The sequence below is a fragment of the Sciurus carolinensis genome, chromosome 17 (assembly GCF_902686445.1).
Source record: "Sciurus carolinensis chromosome 17, mSciCar1.2, whole genome shotgun sequence".
Classification (NCBI taxonomy): Eukaryota; Metazoa; Chordata; class Mammalia; order Rodentia; family Sciuridae; genus Sciurus; species Sciurus carolinensis.
Genome location: NC_062229.1, coordinates 56,853,366 through 56,874,108, shown reverse-complemented (window position 1 = coordinate 56,874,108; position 20,743 = coordinate 56,853,366). Strand labels below are relative to the sequence as shown.

At 46.2% G+C, this 20,743-nt stretch overlaps 1 protein-coding gene across 3 annotated transcripts in view; it reads left to right on the top strand.

Annotated features, from left to right (window-relative positions):
- Positions 1-20,743, top strand: part of Colq (collagen like tail subunit of asymmetric acetylcholinesterase) — a 58,437-nt gene that overhangs the window by 15,762 nt on the left and 21,932 nt on the right. For 2 of the 3 annotated variants that reach the window (XM_047531486.1, XM_047531484.1), the window contains exons 2-6: positions 11,813-11,925; positions 13,449-13,550; positions 17,192-17,236; positions 17,546-17,572; positions 19,286-19,357. In XM_047531486.1, the coding sequence (XP_047387442.1) occupies positions 11,813-11,925; positions 13,449-13,550; positions 17,192-17,236; positions 17,546-17,572; positions 19,286-19,357 (359 nt within the window). The remainder of the gene's footprint in view (positions 1-11,812; positions 11,926-13,448; positions 13,551-17,191; positions 17,237-17,545; positions 17,573-19,285; positions 19,358-20,743) is intronic. The other variant, XM_047531485.1, reaches the window with a different exon arrangement.

Below are 20,743 nucleotides of genomic sequence, written 5' to 3'. Positions count from 1 at the left end.
TCCATTCTTTCCTTATCCCCTCTCCCCCCTGTTCTGTATCAGCAGCCACTTATCAGAGAAAACATTCAGCCTTTGTTTTTTTGGGGATTGGCTTATTTCACTTACATGCTCATTTTTTAACTGCATTCCCAGAGTCAGACATCTGGATTCAATTCTGGCCTACTACCTACTGGATCATATATCCTGAGTGGGTTAGACTATAGCTGGCTGCATCCCTTAATTTTTCCTAGCCCCCTTGTCTGAAAATGAGGATAATAATACTATTAATAAGATGGCTTGTGAAGTTCTTGTGGGGAACAGAGAAGGGTTGTATAGGGAGCATCACAGAACGTTCTCCATTGCTGGTGCCTCACTAGTGGGTTAAGGCAATATCATCTGCTGCAGGAATTAAGGGTTTTAATGACTTAATCTAATCAAAACATTTATATTCACCTGTCAGTCTGGTGGCCTTGGGGAACTCAGGCTCTTTCCATCTCAGGGCTCTGCACTCAGACAAAACCATTGGCAAGAATAGGCACATGTCTCTGTGACCCTCCCCACAGGAGACTGAGAAACAGCCACTTCTCAGGGATTCCTCCAGCCTGTGGAAGGGAGAGCATACCTTCTGGGGGACATCTGCAGTCATCTCTGCACATTTGCGACTCTGGGGATGTCTTGGGATGTCAAATCAATAGCTGGGAGTTAAGCATGCAGGTAGCCAGATGGCCAGGGACAGACAAGACCAGGAGGAAACTGACTCTGGGTAGCACCGAGAATAGCAGAAAGCGTGCAGTTAGCCAGGGATCCCTGAGTTGCTGGGGAAGATGGCTACAGGAGGGGGCACCTCCTCACTGGTCTGCGTGCAAGATTCCTTCTGTATTCCGACCTCATGTCTGCACTAGTGTGTGACTCAGACCAAGTGACTTGACTTCTCTGAGAGTCATTTTCTTTCCTCCATAAAATAGAGATAAACTGGCCCTGAGAACTAAAAGCACTAATGTATGGAAAATGCTAAGCCCGGTGTCACCGTTGTTTCATGATGAGGATTTTGCAGAACAAGGGTCAGCAAGCAAGCACGCAGCACAGGAATTACTCCTTCCTCTCACTGAAGGGAGGAAAATACATCATGATCCTCTTCTCAGAATCCTTCATAAGGCAAGGTTCCAGGAAATTCATACCAATCAGCACAAGTTAGCAGGTGAGACGAGAACTCTTTACCTTCCAAGGGTCAGGTCATGAGCTTATTCATCTGTGTATTCTGGTGGCATATGGAAGGTTTGGCACACTGTAAGCATTCAATAAATGTTTGTGTGCTTAAGTAGAACCTGCTATAGGTCCCTCCCAAGGAAAAAAAGCATTGAATCTGGAGGTGCTGTTGAAGATTATTCTGGCACTTATTAAAATGGTAAGGAAAACAATTCAAGGTTCTTGCCACAGGTGCCAAGTCTAGCACAAGGTCAGCTCCTGTACAAGGACAAGTAGAGATTTATAGCCAAGGAGCAGGTTGGGTGAGTGGGTGGAAAATTACCTACAGGGGATATCAAGTACGGGGGGATTCTGACTCGACCAACTTAATTGAATTCTTGTCAAAAGCAGGTCAAGGTGATCAGGTATCAAGAGTGAGGAAGGAGCTGGGTGCAGTGGAGCAAGCCTGTAATCCCAGCAGCTCTGGAGGCTGAGGCAGGAAGATTGCGAGTTCAAAGCCAGCCTCAGCAACTTAGCGAGGCCCTAAGCAACTCAGCAAGACCCTGTCTCTAAAGAAAATATAAAAAGGGGCTAGGGATGTGACTCAGTGGTTAAGCACCCCTGAGTTCAATCCCTGGTACCAAAAAAAAAAAAAAAAAAAAAAAAAAAAGAATGAGGAAGGAAGAGTTTGCTCAGTTGTCAAGGATGGGCATTCTCCCTAAACTGACTTTTCAGGATTCTTGCTATAACTGGATACTGCCAGGGAGGACAGAGAAGTCTAAGTTCAAGGTCTAGTCAAGAAGAGGGCAGAGCAGCCTAACTAAATTTTGGCCAAGGGGAGTCTTTGACATCTGTCAGGGAGAAGTCAGGTCCTCAAACCTACTCCTGTGCCTGCCAAGGTTTGGGGATGGGACAACAGATTTGGGACCCTAGGTGCTGCCCCCCAAACAGGCAGACATCTTTGCCTCTGGATCCCTGGGAAGGGTGCCTGGGTTATCTAGGCCCCCCAAAAATCTCTCTGTGGTAGTGATGGGAAACATGGCAGGAGGAAGATGCAGAGCAGAATCTACATGGGCCCCAATCTGCAGCAAACTGGCTTGCAAGTGGCAGCAGCAGGGGCAGAAGTTTCTGGACCAGTGCCCAGGGAGGCAGTATTCCAGAAGTGGTCTTCTGGCCTGGTTGATAGATCCCAGACCTGCAATTAAGACAAAATACTGTGAATATGACACCTGCTGACCACTGCAGGAAGGCCCCAGGAACTTTTATTATGAATTAGATTTTGCAGACAGCTCTGCAGTTGCGAGCTGGTGCCTGAGCCAAGGCACCTGAGGGAACCTGAGGCCACAGATTGTTCACCAGGATGAAGAGGAGAGATCCTCCATTGCATCAAGAACCCTTAGGAAGGGCCAGTATGTCTCAGAAATCACCTCAAAGCTGGAAAGTGCACAGAGCTCATCTGGTGTGCTCTGCTCCCCTCTTACATCTGGAAAATTTGAGACCCAGAGTGAATGCAAGTTACTGCCAGGGCTGGAGACCAGGGTTCCTTGCTCCCAGGTTGGTGCACTTGGCTGAAGGGTGGCTAAAAGGGCTAGTGTACATACGGGCATTTGATCTAAGGAAATTCAACTATTAGTGCCTGGGAAGACAGAGGACAGAGAGAATAAGACTTGGCAAGAAAGCAGCAAAAGTAGAGAGGAGTAGAGGCGAGGGAGACAAAAAGAGGCACCCATGGGAGTCATTAGATTCAAAATAGAGGTTCTGCTGGGCGCAGTGGCTCACACCTGTAATCCCAGTGGCTCAGGAGGCTGAGGCAGGAGAACCAAAAACCTCAGCAACTTAGAGAGGCCCTAAGCAACTCAGTGAGACCCTGTCTCTAAATAAAATATTTTAAAGGGCTGGGGATGTGACTCAGGGGTTAAGTGCCCCTGGGTTTAATACCAGGTATGAAAATAAAAAGAGGTTCAAACACCTGCAGGACCCCATCGGTCATCTAGTCCAGTCGCCTTTGGTTTTACAACAGTGACACTGTTTTATGTACTGAGCAGGTTGGGTGTGTAAGGTTTTTAAGGAAAAGACCAATGCTACATCGTAAAAATATGAAGGCCTTTGATGTGGAAAGTGACAAAACTTCCAACTCCAAGGGTTTGACATGAAGTTTGAAATACGGTCAGTAGGGATATGACCCAGAACAGGGGGTGATGGGAAAATGTAATGCTGGTGATATTTCTGCAGGTATCTTGGATCAAGACTAAATACTCCCTGTCCCCATTGTTGTTTCCTCTGATGTCTTAGATCCTGTTTCCAAGAAGAACACAGGGAAATTCCCCAGAGAAGGAACAGAGCCTGCCTTCCGCCTCCTCCATCTTTCTATCTACAAATCTCTGCTTTCTCAGCTCATATGCCACCTCTTCCAGGAAGCCTTCCCTGATTTTTCACTTGTATCCCCTTATCCTCAACTGGTATCTATCTCTTCCTCCTGCACATCCCTCCAGACACCCCCACCCCTGTTAGCCTCTTCTTTTTTTTCACTCCATACAACAGAGTGAAAAACATAGTAGGCAAACTATAGCCCACTGGCTAAATCCAGCCTGCATTCTATTTTTTATACATAAAGCTTTATTGGAACACAGCCACACTTATTCCTTTATGTACTGTGGATGGCTACTTTTATGTATAATGGCAACTTAGCCTCAAACATTTACGACAGACGTTGACTGACGCTCGTTGTAGTTCATGGTCTTTACCGAGTACAACAGTGCTGCCAGTGGCAAGGGAGGCTGAGACTGGAGGATGGGGAGTTCAAAGCCTGCTCAGCACTTTATTGAGGCTGTAAGCAACTCAGCGAGACCCTGTGTCTAAATAAAATATAGAACAAGCTAGGAGTGTGGCCCGGTGGTTAAGCACCCCTGGGTTCAATCCCTGGTACTGCAAACAAAAACAAACAACAACAAAAACACGGCTTATTGCTAAGTACAAATAATCTTGTCTTTTATGACCTAGGATATTGTGTGTTCATGCTCACGCTTTGGGTATGCCTATAAGAATCAGGTGGACTTGAGCATGTAGCTGGCACGTGCCACTTTGTTATTTTGAGAACAGGTTTCATCTAAAAATGTTCGGGGGTGGGAGTGTAGCTCAGGGGTAGACACATGCTTAGCACGCACAAGGCCCTGGGTTCAATCCCCAGGGCCAAAAATAAATAAATAAGTGAAATGAAAAGGTTTCCCCTCAAGCCCTTTGGAGGCAGACAGGCAGAGAGATAATGTTTGGTGGTGGTTGTTTTAATTAAGTCTGGCTTTGTCGGCAGCACCCTGGTGCAGACAGAGACCCCTGGACCACAAGGTCTTCCCTGAAACAGGAAGGCAGAGTCTCCCTAGGCACTCCCACTGGGGGCTGGCTGTGAGGCTTGCCAGAGCGGTACTGACGGGGCTTTTTGGAGCCAAATGAAAAGCAGCCTGTTTGACGGATCGCACTTCATTTCCTCTCAGCCTGCAGGGGTGATCAGTGCCCTGGGCTCCCAACCTCACTGGGCAGAGGCCAGTCCGTCTCCCCAGCCTGCCCCAGAGGAACATTTGCTGGGTGACCAGGACAGGGCTGCCTACCCATCCCTGCCCGCCGGGGGCTGAGGACTGACCCCTGGGCAGAAGCACCATCAAAGCCAGGATCGGCCAGCTCCCACCCCAAATGCCAAGCAGGCCCTGCCCAGGGAGGACTCGGGGGCGTGACAGATCCCAGCCAGTCTCCAGTTTGCATTCGCAGGCCAGTCTGCCTGGGGCCTTGCCCCACCATGACGGGCCCATCATTCAACCTGGCTCATCTGCTCACCGTTTGGGGACTGCTGTGTTACTCGGCTGGCTGCTTGGGTGAGTCGTGGGTGCAGGCGCCTGCTCGTATGGTTTTGGAAAACAAAGGCTTGGAAAGCAGACTTCTCCTGGGAGCCCTGAGCAGATTGCAGGATTTTAAAATCTCAGCCAGTGTTGGGATTGCAGGGTGAAGGGGGTTGGCAGAGGAGTGGGTGGGGCCTTTCCATGCATGCCCACATGTGTGTGCACTTTTTGTGCCCCTCTTGTGACCTTGACTTCAGGGTGGCAGCCTGGTAGCTGCTGTTCCCTTGGCTTTGAAGTAAAATCGTGTTCTGCAGTCCAGGGCCCCCTGGTATAAGGTGGCTGGGACGCATCCAGGCCAGCTGGTTTGGGTAACATGGCTTAGAAGCAGCAACCACCAAAACACCAAATCGATTTCTTCGTAGGTTGCGTCCCCACCTGTCCCCCATGCCTACTTAGGTGCGGATCACAGACAGCAAATTTCGACCATGGGCTTTCAGAGAAGTTCAAGCTACTTCTACTTTTAGGAAGAGAATTGCTTTCTAAGGCTTGTGTGGTCTGGGCACGGGCAGGGATGGTGGGCGAAGGAAAGTTCTAGGGTCCAGCCTTCTCTGGAATATGTACATCCTGGAAAACTTTGGGCAAACTTTAGCCAGTTATTTTGATAATGTGACGATTGCTGAGACCTCCAACCCACTATCAGGGCACCGAGCGATGCCATGGAGCGTGCCATGGGTGCCCTCCGTCATCTCTCCTCCCCCGGGTCTTCTTCCAGCACCAGTTCCAGCAGGCAGGAAAAGGCCCCGAAGCAAGAGGAGTTGAAAGAAGCAAAAAGGTGAACTGTCCACAACTGGACAAGCGGGTGCAGGATCGTTAGCATGTGGCTACACTTACCATTTTTCCCAATATGCTAAGACAGGATGACTTCTCATGTCACTTCTTGCCTTTGGTGGTTTCTGATGACACACTGGCTTGTTCTGAGGGGGACTGCTTGAGGCAGGAGGTAGAAATGGAAAGGCTACCTCTGGAGGCCAGTCTAGCAAGTGGGAAGATGAAGATGGACACCATGGTGATCTTGGTGTCATGTTTATTTTCTTTTTGTTTTTTCAATTTGTTCTTTTTAGATATATATGACAGTAACTGTATTATACATCCGTGGAGTATAATTTCTTCTAATTAGGTTCCCATTCCTGTGGTTGTACATGATGTGGAGTTTCACTGGTTGTGTATTCATATATGAACATGGGAAAGTTCTGTCTCATTCATTCCACTGTCTTTCCATTCCCATCCCCCCCCCTTCCCTTCATTCTCCTTTGTCTAATCCAATGAACTTCTATTCTTCCCCTCCGACACACCTTATTGTGTGTTAGCATCTGCATATCAGAGAGAACATTCAGTCTTTGGTTTTGGGGATTGGCTTCTTTCGCTTATTTTCCATTTCCATCTATTTACCAGCAAAAGTCATAAAGTCATTCTTTTTCATGACTGAGTAATAATCCATTGTGTGTGTGTGTGTGTGTGTGTGTGTGTGTGTGTCATATTTTCTTTATCCATTCATCTGTTGAAGGGCACCTAGATTGGTTCCATAGCTTAGTTATTGCAAATTAAGCTGCTACAAACATTGATGTGGCCATGTCACTGTAGTGTGCTGATTTTAAGTCCTCTGCGTATATGCCAAGGAGTGGGATAACTGGGTCAAATGGTGGTTCCATTCCAAGTTTTCTGAGGAATCACCATACTGCTTTCCAGAGTGGTTGCACCAATTTGCAGCCCCACCAGCAATGTATGAGTGAACCTTTTTCCCCACATCCTCGCCAACATTTATTGTTACTTATATTCTTGATAACTGCCACCGTGACTAGATCATGTTTATTTTGGGGTCTGGGTTCTGGGATTTAGAATCCAGGGCCTCATGTGTGCGAGGCAAGTACTCTACCAACTGAGCTATATCCCCAGCCCACCGTGTTTATTTTTAAGAAGGCCTTTGGAGATGGTGTGGATCAAACCCCTCGTGGTACAGATCTGGAAACTGAGTCTCAGGTTGAGGACAGGAATTGCACCGTATCACATGCCTGCTTGCACCAGGTCACACTCTCCGACACAAGTCCCTATATTTCCAAGAGTAAGTTGGTGCGAATCACTTTCCAAGGGTGTGCCTCAGTTTCTCAAAATAAAACAGGGGATTGAGTATGGAGTCCAAAGTGCGAAACCAGAATGGACCTGGGGGAAACCACCAAACACTTGCCAAAAGCCTGTGTTTGACCATTACCCATAATTTGGCAATGCCGTGGCCACGTGTAATATGACTTTGGTGTCTCTAAGTGAGGTCAACAGTCCTCAAATTCCATGACAGCTGGCTTTTCCAAGGCAGCTGGCTGGGGGCTGAGCCACGTGGGGCACCAGATTTCAGTAGGCCCCGTGTACATACACACACAATTGTTTCTATTACAACAGAGGCTTCTGGGGCTTTTCCAGACATGATTCTAGCAGAGACAGAATGGTCCTGAGAGAGACCCACAGGCCACTCGATGACACCAAAATAGACATGTGAAGTCCTGGCTTAGCTGATGGGAGGGTGGAAAGGGGGAAAGCCGCTCCCGAACACGTCCACCTGATGGAAATATTCTGAGCTGGCATGAGCTGTAAATAAACTAGACTGGGCTAAAAACAAACAGCTCCGGGGAGTCGGGGGAGGGGCAGAAATCCATGGCCTTCACCTGCCACAGATGAAGTGGGTCAAGGGGGAAAGAGGGAGGCGGAATTCAGGGTGAGGCCGGACGGGCAAAGCAGATGCCTCAGCAAGAAAAGCAACTGATAATTTATGGTCCCTGAAGAGGTCTCCAGTTTCCAGGAACAAATCAGAGAAGCAAAGTGACTGCTTAAATGATACAAGCTGTTTCATCAATGGGAGCCACACAGGTGCGGCGGGGGGAAAGGAAGGCACTGGAAGCCATATATGGGCTGGAAAAATGAATGAGTGCAAATTAGCTGTGGGGAACTGCCAGGTTCTCAGGTGACCTTGGCAGGGAGAGAGTCTGCGGAAAGTTGCAACCTCCAACCTCCATCCTTAAGTCATCTGCAGAGGCAAAAGAGAGATGGATGGGAAACTGTGGCTGAGGGTCCTTAAAAGGGTCTTGGGGGTTGGTATACATCTGCCACCTTCTTCAAGTGCCCAAGGTAGGGTGACAACTGAAGCTGCCCACTCCTAGTTAGTGAACGCGTTAGGAAAGAACTGGCATTAATGTCAAGTTCAAGAACAACCCCCCGCCAGGCGTGGTGACACATGCCTGTAATGTCAGTGGCTCAGGAGGCTGAGGCAGGAGGAATGTGAGTTCAAAGCCAGCCTCAGCCACATAGTGAGGGCCTAAGCAACTCGGCGAAATGCTGTCTCTAAATAAAATATAAAACAGGGCTGGGGATGTGGCTCAGTGCCTCCCTACCATAATAAAAGAACAATTTAACTCTTATCATTGATTTCACCACTAGGAAAAAGCAGCCCGTGACACCTGGAGCTGACCCAATGTTCGCAGCTTGCCCTATGTCCCCTGCAGCACATAAACAATTTTCCAGAGCACCAATGTCAGGCAGCACCATTCCATGACCTTGAAGGATCAGCATGAAAACAGGAGCACCCAAAAACCATAACCAAACACAGACAAAAACAAGGCTGTCATCCAACCACAACAACGACCGTTCCCTCATCCTTGCCATTATAAGTAATGGCTGCTTTTTACCTATCGCAGCTTTAGCCTTCGCTTCTTCTAGTTGAGAATTCAGGTGCCTGATATCAGAGTAGGCTTTCTTCCTGACAGCATTCAATTCAGAGCAACACCAGACTTTGCTTCTCATGGTCTCCCTCCAAACTACCTAGCAAAAACCCACATCCTAGAATAAATTCTTTCTAACACTCTCTTACTGGGATGCCTCCAGGGTCCTCAGATTGTACAGGCTTGTTGCAATGAGTCAGTAAACCCCTTGGTTGGACTAGTTATATTCTCAGTGGTCTTTGGAAAACATCCATACAATAATCTCCAGCGGTTGTTAGGGGGCGCCTCGCCTCCCTCTCAGTCCCTGACCTTCACTTTTACCCATAGTAGTCATAGTATAGAGTTTATGAGGAAGAATTCTCAAACCAGACTGCCCAGGTTCAAGTCTGGGCTCTGTCACTTACTAGCTATATGACTTTGGGCAAATTGCTTAACTCATTACTTTGGTAAACAGACCTGCAAAATGGGGTTGGTAGTAATAATAGCATTTAATCCTCAGGGTTGTCATGAGGATTAGGTAAATTTATACACATGAACTACACTGCCTTGTAGTGCTTGTCATGAATAAGTTCAGCCAGGCATGGTGGTGCACACCTGTAATCCCAGCGACTCGGGAGACTGAGGTTGGAGGATCGGAAGTTCAAAGCCTGCCTCAGCAACTTGGTGAGGACCTAAGCAATTCAGTGAGACTCTGTCTCTAAATATTTTTTTTTTTTAAGGGTTGGAGATGTCACTCAGTGGTTAAGTGTCCCTGGGATCAAGCCCGGTGTATGTGTGTGTTTATATGTATAAATCAGTTCAGCAAACTTTAGTGGGCACCTACTGTCTACTATGTACACTGTTAGACCCTGTTGATGAAAATTGGCTCCTGTCCTCCTGGAAAGCACAGTTTAATCAGGGAGATGTAATGAAACAATTTCACCCCGTGGGGTAGAGCTAACATGAGGATAAACCCAGAGGAAAAGCTAACAGGGTAAGCAGGGCCAGTCAGCCTTGGCCTGGAGGTGAAGAGAAGTTTCCTAGTGAGAAGACCGAAGACTGAGATCAGGGGTGAGAGGCAAGTGGGGGGGCAACCTGCAAATGTTCTGTGATGTCAGAGGTTCTGTTATGGGGTGCAGGTGAGGGCCCCATCCTGAGGCTAAAACTGGGAACCAAGAAGTGGTGATGCCCGCCTGCAACCCCAGCCACTCCAGAGGCTAAGACAGGAGGATCGCAAGTTTGAGGGCCACTAACCTGGGCCACTAACCTCAAACTGAAAAATAAAAAGGACTAGGGTTTAGCTCAGAGGTGGAGCTCCCCCGGTTTCAATCCTTGGTACAAAAAAAAAAAAAAAAAAAAAAAACTAGGAACTAAAAAACCATGAGTTTTGGCAATTATGAATATTGTTTCTAAGTACATGTGTTTTGGTGAAAATACACCTACCTACCTTTCTGTTGGTAAATAACTAGGAGTGAAATTGTGGGTCATTGCATATGTGTGTATTTAGCTTTAATAGAAAATATCAAGCAGTTTTCCAAAGAGGTTATACTAGCTTACACTCCACCAACCAGCATATGATAGTTCTGGCTGTTTTACATCTTTGTCACCTTTGTGGCATCTCTTCTAGATAAGAATATGGCACGTGCCTGTAATCCCAGTGTCTTGGGAGACTGAAGCAAGAGGATGGCAAGTTCAAAGCCAGATTCAGCAACTTAGCAAGGCCCTGAGCAACTTAATGAGACACTGTCTAAAAATAAAAAATAAGAAGGACTGGATATGTGACTTAATGGTTAAGCACCCCTGGGTTCAATCCCCTGGTTCCAAAAAAAAAAGAAGGTGTCCAATCAGAGTAGCCCTTGCTTTCTGACAGTGTCCATCCAATCCAGAGCAAAGCCAGACTTTGCTTCCTCATAGCCTCCCCCATTTTTGTTTAGCCATTCTGGTGGGTGTTCGTGTATCATCCCAGCAGAATGGACGAGTGTATTGTGGTTTAACCAGGTGGAACTCCATTCGGTAGTCACAACAGCAAATATCAGCCGGGATGACTCTTGTTGAGCAAGAGAAGCCAAACACAAGAATTCATAGTGTATTATTCCATTTATATAAAATGCCAAAATAGGCAAGATGAATCCCTGGTGTTAGAATTCAGGATGGTGGTGGGTGAGGAACACAGATTGGAGCATAAGGGGCTTCTGGTGCTAGAGAGTTCTATTTCTTGATCTGGGTGCTAGAGTGTGTTCACTTTGTAGAAATCTACTGGGCTGTAACTTGTGATCTGTATTCTCATCTTAAAACATGCTTCAACATGGAACATGGGTAAGGCCCCACCTGAAAATCAAGCTCTAAAGGTCCCAGGTCTTTCTAGACCTCTTCATACTTAGAATTAGGACACTCAAGTATTGAGACACTAAACTATGACTTTCTATGAAATGAGTGACCTTCAAATATATGTGAAGTCTCTATTTTATTTTTTTTCTTAGATCTTCATAGTGATACATAGTAGTTGGGTTCATCCTGGAGTCTGTATTTAATCATGGGTCTGAAGACCTTGAAATCAATTATCACTACCTCCAGCCCTTGCTGCCTTCCTGTTTGAACAATTTCCTCCTTAATATCAAAGTTCTTAACAAACACTTCCTTCTCCCTAACTACCAGGGACACAACTCCCCAATTACTATCTGAACTTGGTATTCCTTGCCACATCTACAAAATGGCGAGTTAGTCTCTGTAGAAGGAGAAACTGCCATCCATTGACCAGTGAGAATGTAAGTTGGTGTAACCTCTTTAGAAAATCGCTTGCTATTTTCTATTAAAGCTGAACACAGACACGAACTATAGCCCAGCAATTTCACTCCTAGGTATTTACCAACCTGTCAATACAATGTCACCATTTTAATTCAGCAAACGCAATACAAGGGCTTTTCACGTAGCAAACAGAAGTTCTGCTCCCATCTCTAACAGGTTAGAAATTAGATTTGGAAGTCCGGGTGGCCACATGGGTCTCCCTGGGGTGTGATGGGCATGGCAGAGGCCCTAGCTCTGAACTCGTGCTAACGAGCAGCAGTTTTCTCCACACAGCGCTTCCTGGCCTGGATCAGAAGAAGCGTGGCAGCCACAAAGCATGCTGCCTGCTGACGCCCCCTCCACCCCCACTGTTCCCACCACCCTTCTTCAGAGGGGGCCGAAGTCCGGTGAGTACATGGGACATGAGAGAGCATAGAACTCTGGGATTCTCAATGCCCACCCTGCACCCCACCCACTCAACAGGGGCTGCCTGCCGACCCCTGTTACAGAGTCAACCCTTTACTCTCACTCTGAGTTTAAACCCTGGAATGGACACTTTGCAGTTTCTGGAACATATTTGTCCTCCTGCTATCTTAAATCAGCAATGTGAGAGGGGGTCTTCTCACATGGGAATTGAATTTGGCAAAGTGTCCCACCTTTTTTAAAGCAATGGTAAATTTATAACTTTCTGGGTTCCCATCAGCTGTTCAGATGTGGAATTTCCCCATTCCTTTTTCTTCTTCCCAAGTACTTATGAAATTCCCTGGAGGGCATGATATGAATCGGGGAGCTGGACAAAATGGGGGACAGGGCATAGAAATGGAGAAGGGGGATAGAAAGAAGTTGTTTAACAGGTACTAAAGCCACTACTGGAGTTACAGAGCACAGTAGGGTGACTACATTCTATAAGAATTTACAATATATTTTAAGAGCCCAAAGGTTTCTAACACGTAGAAATGATAAAGTTTGGAGGAGACTGAAATGCTGATTACCCTGATTTGATCATTACACATTGCATACATGTATCAAATTATCATAGTATATCATAAATATGTACAAATATTATGTGCCAATTAAAGGAAAAGAAACAGAAAATTCTCTTCCACAGCCCATGTCTTAGGTAGACCAGACCATGGAGTGACATAGGAAAGAGTCCTTCAGTAGCCACGCTGAGGTATGAGAGGGAACAGATTTTGAGAAGAAAGAAAAAAGGTGAGGGAAAGGAGCAGGACTCAAGACCTATAAGACAACCATCCAGGGCATTTTAGGGACTTGGGACACTCAGATCTTTCTAGAACCTCTTAAACCTATACTGTCCAGCACCAAAACCACCAGCACTATGAGCACTTGCAGTGTGGCTAGTTCACATTGGGAGGTACTGCATGTGTTAAGTACAAGAGTTTGAAGACCTGGTTGAAAAAAAGATGGTAAAATACTTCATTGGTCACTTTTTATACTGAATATATGCTGAAATGATAATATTCAGTGTATGTTGGGTTTAAAACATAGTTTTAAATGTATTTAAAAACTAACTTCACTTGTTTCTTTTTACCTTTTTAAAAGGTAAAAATGTGGCTACAGGAAAAATTTTAAACTACAATGTGGTTCTCATTATTTTGGATATTTCTTTTGCATTATATTTCTTTTGGATGGTCCTATCCTAGACATTGGGTAAGGTCCTGAAATGAGCTTCCTGACTCCATCCAAAGTGACCTTTGTAGCTCAGTAATCCATTCAAGCCAGGTGTGTCTCAAGAGCAGATGAGAGAATGGAAACTGGTGGCCCGAAAGGCCATCTTCTCAGGACACATACTGCTGTCAGGGAATCACCAGTCTTGGACCTGACCCTGGAACAGAGCTTTGTCCAGGGAGGTGACCCTTCCTCTGTCCCCCGAGTCTGACCTCTAACACTGTGTTACTTTGCACTGAAGCTTCTCTCCCCAGACATGAAGAATCTCCTCCTGGAACTCAAGACCACACAGTCCCCGTGCATGCAAGGCTCACTCGGCTCCCCTGGACCCCCTGGCCCCCAGGTTGGTGTTCCACCAGACCCTTCCTCCTGCCTTCTCTTCTAAGTAGGGGAGGCCCCTGGGTAGAGCCTTGCTGTCTGTTCCTTTTAATGTGATATGGAACTGCTTTTCTTTCTCTACTTACTTGCAACTCCAGAGCCACCTGGGTGAATTCTGACCTCCCAGCTGTGATTTCCTCATCTATGCCAGGGGCATAACAATTGTCCCTGCAAGTGGAAAACAGACTGAAAGAAAGAAAGGAAAATAAAGAAATAAACAACCCAAGATTTATTTTTAATTGCCCCATATATTTTTAACTGCCCCTGTCATACTGGATTTGGGGGGATCAGAAGAGAAGCTGCCTATATGGATGTGGTTATTATTTAGTTAGTATTGGACAAACACTTGATGCTAATGGGTCTAATGTAACCATTGGCCCCATCTCTGGACCCAGAGGTGCCTGTGTTCTGTGCAGGAAAGTGGGGGGCAAGAGGAACTTGTTACCTGGAGCTTCCCTGGGTCCCTGGTATTGCTACCAAGCAGCCCACCTCTCCCCACCAAAGGGGGAGGGAAAAGTGAGGAACAGACAAAATGCTAGAGAAAGAATTTTCTGGACAAACAAAAGAGATCCTCCAAAGATCCCCTCTCAGACTCCTGCTCCTCTGGCCTGCCTCAGGGAGGGGCTCCATCAGTGAGGGACACCCACTGGTCTCTGGGCCCCCGACGGGAGGAGAAAGTACAGGAGCGGTAGGTTCCGCAAGTGCCTTCCCATGCAGGGTGCATGGAAATTGTGACTTGTGTAAGTAAACCCTCCTGTGGCTTGCCATCACTGGAAAACTAAGAGCCAAATTCCTCACCCTGGGTTACAAAGCCCCACAGCAACCAGGCATAGTGGCACATACTTGTAATCCCAGTGACTCGGGAGGCTGGGACAGGAAGATCACAAATTCAAGGCTAGTCTCAGCAACTTATTGAGGCTCTAAGCAACTTAGTAAGACCCTCTCTGAAAATTTTTTTTTAAAAAGGCTGAGGATGTAGTTCCATGGTAGAACACCCCTGGATTAAATGTCCAGTACTCACACACACAGCAGGGGACTCCAGCCCGTATCCCCACCATGGGCTCCACCTCTTCCATCACCACCCAGCTCAGTCACAGTGAAGCTCTCTTGGGTTCTCAGACTCTCAGAGCTCTTTTCCACCTTAGGGCCTTTGCACTTGGAGTTGCTGCCATTTGAAAAGTTCTTCCCTCAGCTTGTTATCATAGCCAGCTCCTTTTTTTTTTTTTTTTTTAAGCCAACTCCATTTGATCACTTAGAAGTCAGTTTTTTGCCACCTCCCAGAAATGCCTTCCTCACCAACCCAGTCCCAAGACCTCGCTCCACCATCACCCCACTCGATCACAATAGCCTACTTGGTCTCTTTAGCCTCCCCTCTGTAAAATGTAGGCTCTGTGGCAAACTATGACCTCTGGATCAAATCCAGCAACAGCCTGTTTTTCTAAGTTATAGCAGAGTCGAGTAGTTCTGAAAGAGAACAAATGTGGCCTGCAAAGCCCAAGGTATTTATTCACTCTCTGGCTTTGTACAGAAAAAGTTCACTGATCCCTGGTCAATAGATACAGGGACATGGTCCGTCCCACTGATTATTGTATTCCAGTCTACACTAGTGCATGGGTTATAACCTGTTCTCCAGGAACATTTGTTGAATGCAATAAAGAAAACAGGACTTTAAACCCAGAGTTGATTAGAGAAGTAATAAAGGGGTATCCTCTGCCGACCTCAGAACAGCAGCGCTTTGGTCATACTGAACATCTCTCATTTTGTGCCATCTTATATGACTCATGGGGAGGCTGACTGGCCAACCCTGGGGTCTATGCAGCCACTTCAGTTCACTTAGAACTATGTGAATGCTGTCCTTTCTCAAAGTGAGATGGGCGGACCAGAAAAATTGGGATCACCTGAGAGCTAGTTAGAAATGCAGAATCACATCCCTCTTCAAACTCTTTCAATAAGAATCTTCATTTTAACATTTAACAAGCCCCCCACCCACCCCTGTTGCCCCATCCCAGTGAATCACCCTCTCATTACAGTTTGGGAAGCACTGAGCCAGAGCACAATGATCTTGTAATATAGTTCTAGCCATTTCAAGAAATGGCCAAAACTAAGGCTTGGAGGAATGAAGAGAACAGAATGAATATTCTTTCCTCCTCCCCTTCCCAAAGCAGAATGCAAATAAACCAAAGATGGCGGTTTGCTATGATCACCTGAGGAGCTTCAAAAATTCCTGACCCTTATATTTTCTCCCCTTGAGATAGTTATTTAACTGGTCCAGGATGCAAACTGGGTTGTAGGAGTTTTTTCAAAGATCACCAGGGGATTGGAATGTGCTGCTATATCTGGGAATCACTGGCTGAGGGGGCTCTTGGTGGTTTTGACACGTTTCAGAGAAATCCCATTTTTAAAAAATTTTGTACCAGGGATTGAACCCTGCTTTGCTTAACCACTGAGCCACATTCCCCAGACCTTTTTTATATTTTATTTAGAAACAGGATCTCACTGAGTTGCTTAGGGCCTTGCTAAATTGCTAAGGCTGTCTTTGAACTCATGATCATCCTGCCTCAGCCTCCCAAGCTGCGAGAATTACAGGTGTGCACCACTGTGCCTGATGAGAAATCCTATTTCAAACAGGCTTTACGTTGTGCATATTCAGATCTTAGGGAAGTAGTGGGAGCCCAAGGGATTTTGATGGATTTCTCTCTGCAGTCCTGGGGAATTTGGGAAACAATGACTGTGCATCTCACAGACATGTAAGCAGAACAGCTGCAATTTGGCTATGGGTATGCATAGCACTGGGGCAATGGGCTCCGGAGCCCCTGAGATGGCATCACGTCACTCCTGTGGCTGACCAATGTGAGTTTACTTGCTCACATTGCAAGCTACTGTAATCCTAGCAACCCAGTAGACTGAGGCAGGAGGATCACAAGTTTGAGGCCAGCCTCAGCAACGTAGCAAGACCCTGTCTCAAAATAAAAACTAAAAAGAGCTAGAGGTGTGGCTCAGTGATAAAGTGCCTCTGAGCTCAAACCCCAGTCCAAAAAAAAAAAAAAAAAAAAAAAAGTAAAAAAGAATTTTACTGCTGAAGGTGGGAAGGGGAGAATTATTTGGCACTTGGTACCCACAGATCAACCACTGGGGATTCTAAGTCAGCTGTTGCTGGGTGAAATACTTAACTTCCCTCTTGTTAGGGCCCCCGGAAGTTTAATAAGAGTAGCTGAAAAGACTTGAGGGATGGTAAATCATTGTGTTTTCAGCTGCCAGGATTTCTGCAAAACTCTTTAATTATTCTCAACAAGTACTCAGGATTTTTCAGGCCATCAAAAGGCTCCAGGGACAAAATTAAAGTCACAGAGAGTGGATGTGTTAGCATTGCGACCATGGTACTGCTGGAAACACAGTGCCAAGAAAGTTGAGGAGAAGGAGGAATAGAGAGGGGAGTGGGTTGCAGGGCAGAAAAGGGCCTTCGGAGCCCCACATCCACATAGGGATCAAGGCTGCTTCCGTAGGAGCCCAGCACACCTAGCACCTCACTCCCTCTCCTCCTCCCTCCCCAGCAGTCCTGCCTTGGTTGGGCATAGTCTTTCTTCACTTCTTGTCTTAATTGTGTAGGGTCCACCCGGACTTCCTGGCAAGACAGGACCAAAGGGAGAAAAGGTATGAGCCATTCCTTCCTTCAGCCCAACTCTCCTTGGTAATTTCAGCTTGTGGGGGTGCCACTGAGAATTTACTGGTTGACATCATTCTGCCTAGAGTATGTGAGGATGGGCCCCTGATAAATGGGCTGTGGCCATAGCTATATTCTGATTTGGCCCACTAACACCACAGGGGAGATGTGACCAACCAAGTGACTGGCCAACTGGCTGAGCCATGTTGCCATGACCAGTCGTCAGCCATAGTAGGCCTTCTGCTTCCAGAATCTCTCTCCCACAGCTGCTTCTGTTTACCTGTCTTCTCCATCCACAGGGGGAGCTTGGCCGACCAGGAAGGAAGGTATGGACCCTGCTGGTTTGTCAGCACCACCCGGGCAACTGTGGGCAACTGTGCTGCACATGCGTGTGAGTGTGTGTGCACTCCTGGGGCGGGGAACCAGTAACGCACTCCTGTGGCCACCAGTACCAGGTGGACAGGGATGGTGTGGCCATCCTGATGACAACGAGTAGTTTTGCTCATTCTTCCACTCCTTCAGTCAGGAACTGGAGCCTGCTACTGCCAGGCACTCGGACTTCTTCCAAGGGCTGACAAGTCTGGCCAAATTGCCCCTAGACTCAGGTCATCTCATCCTGTCACCCATCAGAGAAATCCTCCAAGTCCCCAACCAGCAACACAAAATGACTCTCACTGTCTATTTGATGAAACTGGAATAAAATAATAAAGCAGACAAAAACAGATGGCTTTTGCTTTTTGGCTCCAGAAAAATGGGAGTTACCTAAGGTCACAGTGATGCTGAGTGAACCCAACATGAATTATCCAGGCTTTTATTAGTGTCAAGAGGGAGTAAAACAGTGGCCTATTTTACTAGCTGTAATGAGTGGATACTTGTACTGAAACCCTAGGACTTGTGAATGAAAGAAGGGCAAAACGTTGACTGAGAAAGATGCCTATGGTTCTAAATAGAAATTACTCTATTCCTGGTTAAGTATTTTATTCAGATGGTTTCGCTCTCAACAGAAGCCTTAAACAGATGTTTACAAGGTACAGATGACAACTCCAGTCACAGCACAGTGGCTATCTGCAGTAGTAGACTGGGAAGGACTCTGCGGTGGTCCCTGTGCAAAGACAGAACAAGTCCATGTTGATTAGTGATGTCTGCCACGGATGCGGGAGGCAGGAATAGGAATCGGTTACATGCTAGCATCTGGCATCTCTGAACCCTTCAGATCTCTAGCTAACTGTGAAATTAGTCAATGAGTATAGAGGTCTAGATAGACCCCTAGCCCATTCTCCAATCCTCTCTTAGAGTCCTTGGTTTAGGTTGGATTTCCTAGAAGCAGAGACATGCACAAATGAATACATTAGTATGGGAGCACTCTCAGGAGGAGGTGTCTGTAGAGAGTGGGAGAAGCCAGGCAAAGGTATGGTGTAAGCTGAAGTTCAGCCTCAGTAGCCTGATCCCTAGGGAAGCTCTGGAGTGTGGATTGCCTAGTGGTTTGTCCCACCTTGAGGTAAGGGATCTGGACTATTGACTGCAGGAAGAGGAGGTATGTAAATTCCTGGGCAGCTTCAGTGGCCCAAGGGTAAACTCCATAGTTGTAGGTTGCAAAGATGAATCATTAGCAAGAAGTAGAGCCACTAGGGATGGGCATTCTGAGCAGGTAGAAAGACCTTGAGAGAGTACCAACAGCATCTGCTACTGCTCCCCATGCTAATGTTATCTCATTCCCCAGCCCATCCTTGTGGAGAGAACCCACTGGAGAGTAGGGGACATTTTACTCAAGGAATGGAGGACAGTGGGAAAGGGATTCTAAATGTCTTTGTTTTTCAGTCTATTACTTGAGTAAAATAAAATCCTGTTTGGTGATACTATATGACCAAGGATTTCACTTACACCTAAGTGTCCCAACATTTTAGGCCCTTAGTCTTTAAAGAGCAAGGATGAGAGTCCTACTATGTTTAGAGACCCCATTTTCATACCTGGGCCCCAGATATTCTTAGAAGGAAGGAAACATGCCCACTTTTCCTGACTTTTGTTCTTGGTTCTTGAAGGGTAGACCTGGCCCCCCAGGTGATCCTGGCATGCCTGGGCCTGTCGGCTGGCCAGGCCCTGAAGGACCCAGGGTAAGTGTAATGTGCTTTGGGGCTCATGTGGTATCCAAAGAAGAGCGGGGAGGATGGCAGCTCCCCTAGCACATAGTCAGCGAATCACTTCCTCAAGAGGAGGAAGAAGAGAGCTTGAGGACTGTCCCCAGGTCCCCAGACATTTCCTCCTTCACCTGGTCTGCAGACCTTGCTGAGTGCGATGGCTCTGTTCCTGTGGAAAGAGAAATGGGGTACTCTTCCCTTCTTTTGCAGAGGCCCTGCTTCTCCTTTGTCTTGAAAATTAGTGTTCTATTCTTTGGTTTCCTTGAGATGACCCAAAAGGGACGGGGAAGCTCTTTCCTGTTGTGCTGATCTGGCAGGGAATGAAAGCTTGGGGAGGGAAGGATGATGGGAGGTGTCCACTGGTGGGAAGGATGGAAATCCCGTATTGGGAGAGATATTGCCAAATGTTGATGAAACCCCCATCCTCAGAAAGGATAGTGAAAGCAAATACATCCACACCCATGCCTTAATTTATGTTCTTCTCACTGCTGGTTATAGACCACATAGACAGGGTGGAGAGGCTCTGACTTAAGAAATTTCACCTGTAGAAGTCAGGGGTAGATGGGTGAATGTCACCAACTGCTCTGATTTCCTTACTGACTATACTATAGGAGTAGAAAAATGTTTCCAGTCCTGTTAGGAAAAGTCCTAAGGAATTTCATTTAAAAATCCATTGCACAGAGCTGAGCTATCCAACATGGTGGCCACTAACCACAGGTGGCTACTGAACCCTTGAAATGTGACTAGTTCAACCAAAGAACTGAATTTTTAATTTTAATTCATCCAAATCTGAATTTTAAAACATTTACTCACTTTAGTTATTTGAAAACTTTCAGGTATGTTTGAAACAACTTGAATGTGTGACTCTTCTCTTTCAACTATAAATTTTTTGAAATCTAAAAACAGACCAAGTGTTTTGAATGAGAATTTAGCTTCTGAATTGGGACATTTCTTAAATGCAAAATATACAACAGACTTCAAGCATTAAGTTTAAAAAACAGTATGTAAAATAATCTTTAATAATTTTGTATTTGCTACAGGTTAAATTGAGAAATTAGATTAAATAAAATATATTGATGAAATTAATTTCACCTGCTAACTTTACCTTTTAGGTGATATCTAAAAACATTTAAAGTTCAGTGTGTGGCTTACCTTATATTCCCAATGATTAGTCCTAGTTTAGAGTTGTCTTAGTATGGAAGATGCTGGAAGTTCCAAATGCAAACTGTTCTGAGGGGCAAGAAAGCCCATCCATATTCTTACCCCCTTCCTCCATAGTATACACCCAGAGGTTGATATTCACTATACATGGCTGAAAATCTAGGGTGAGAGTGTATGAAGATGTCTGAAAGACCCTCCATA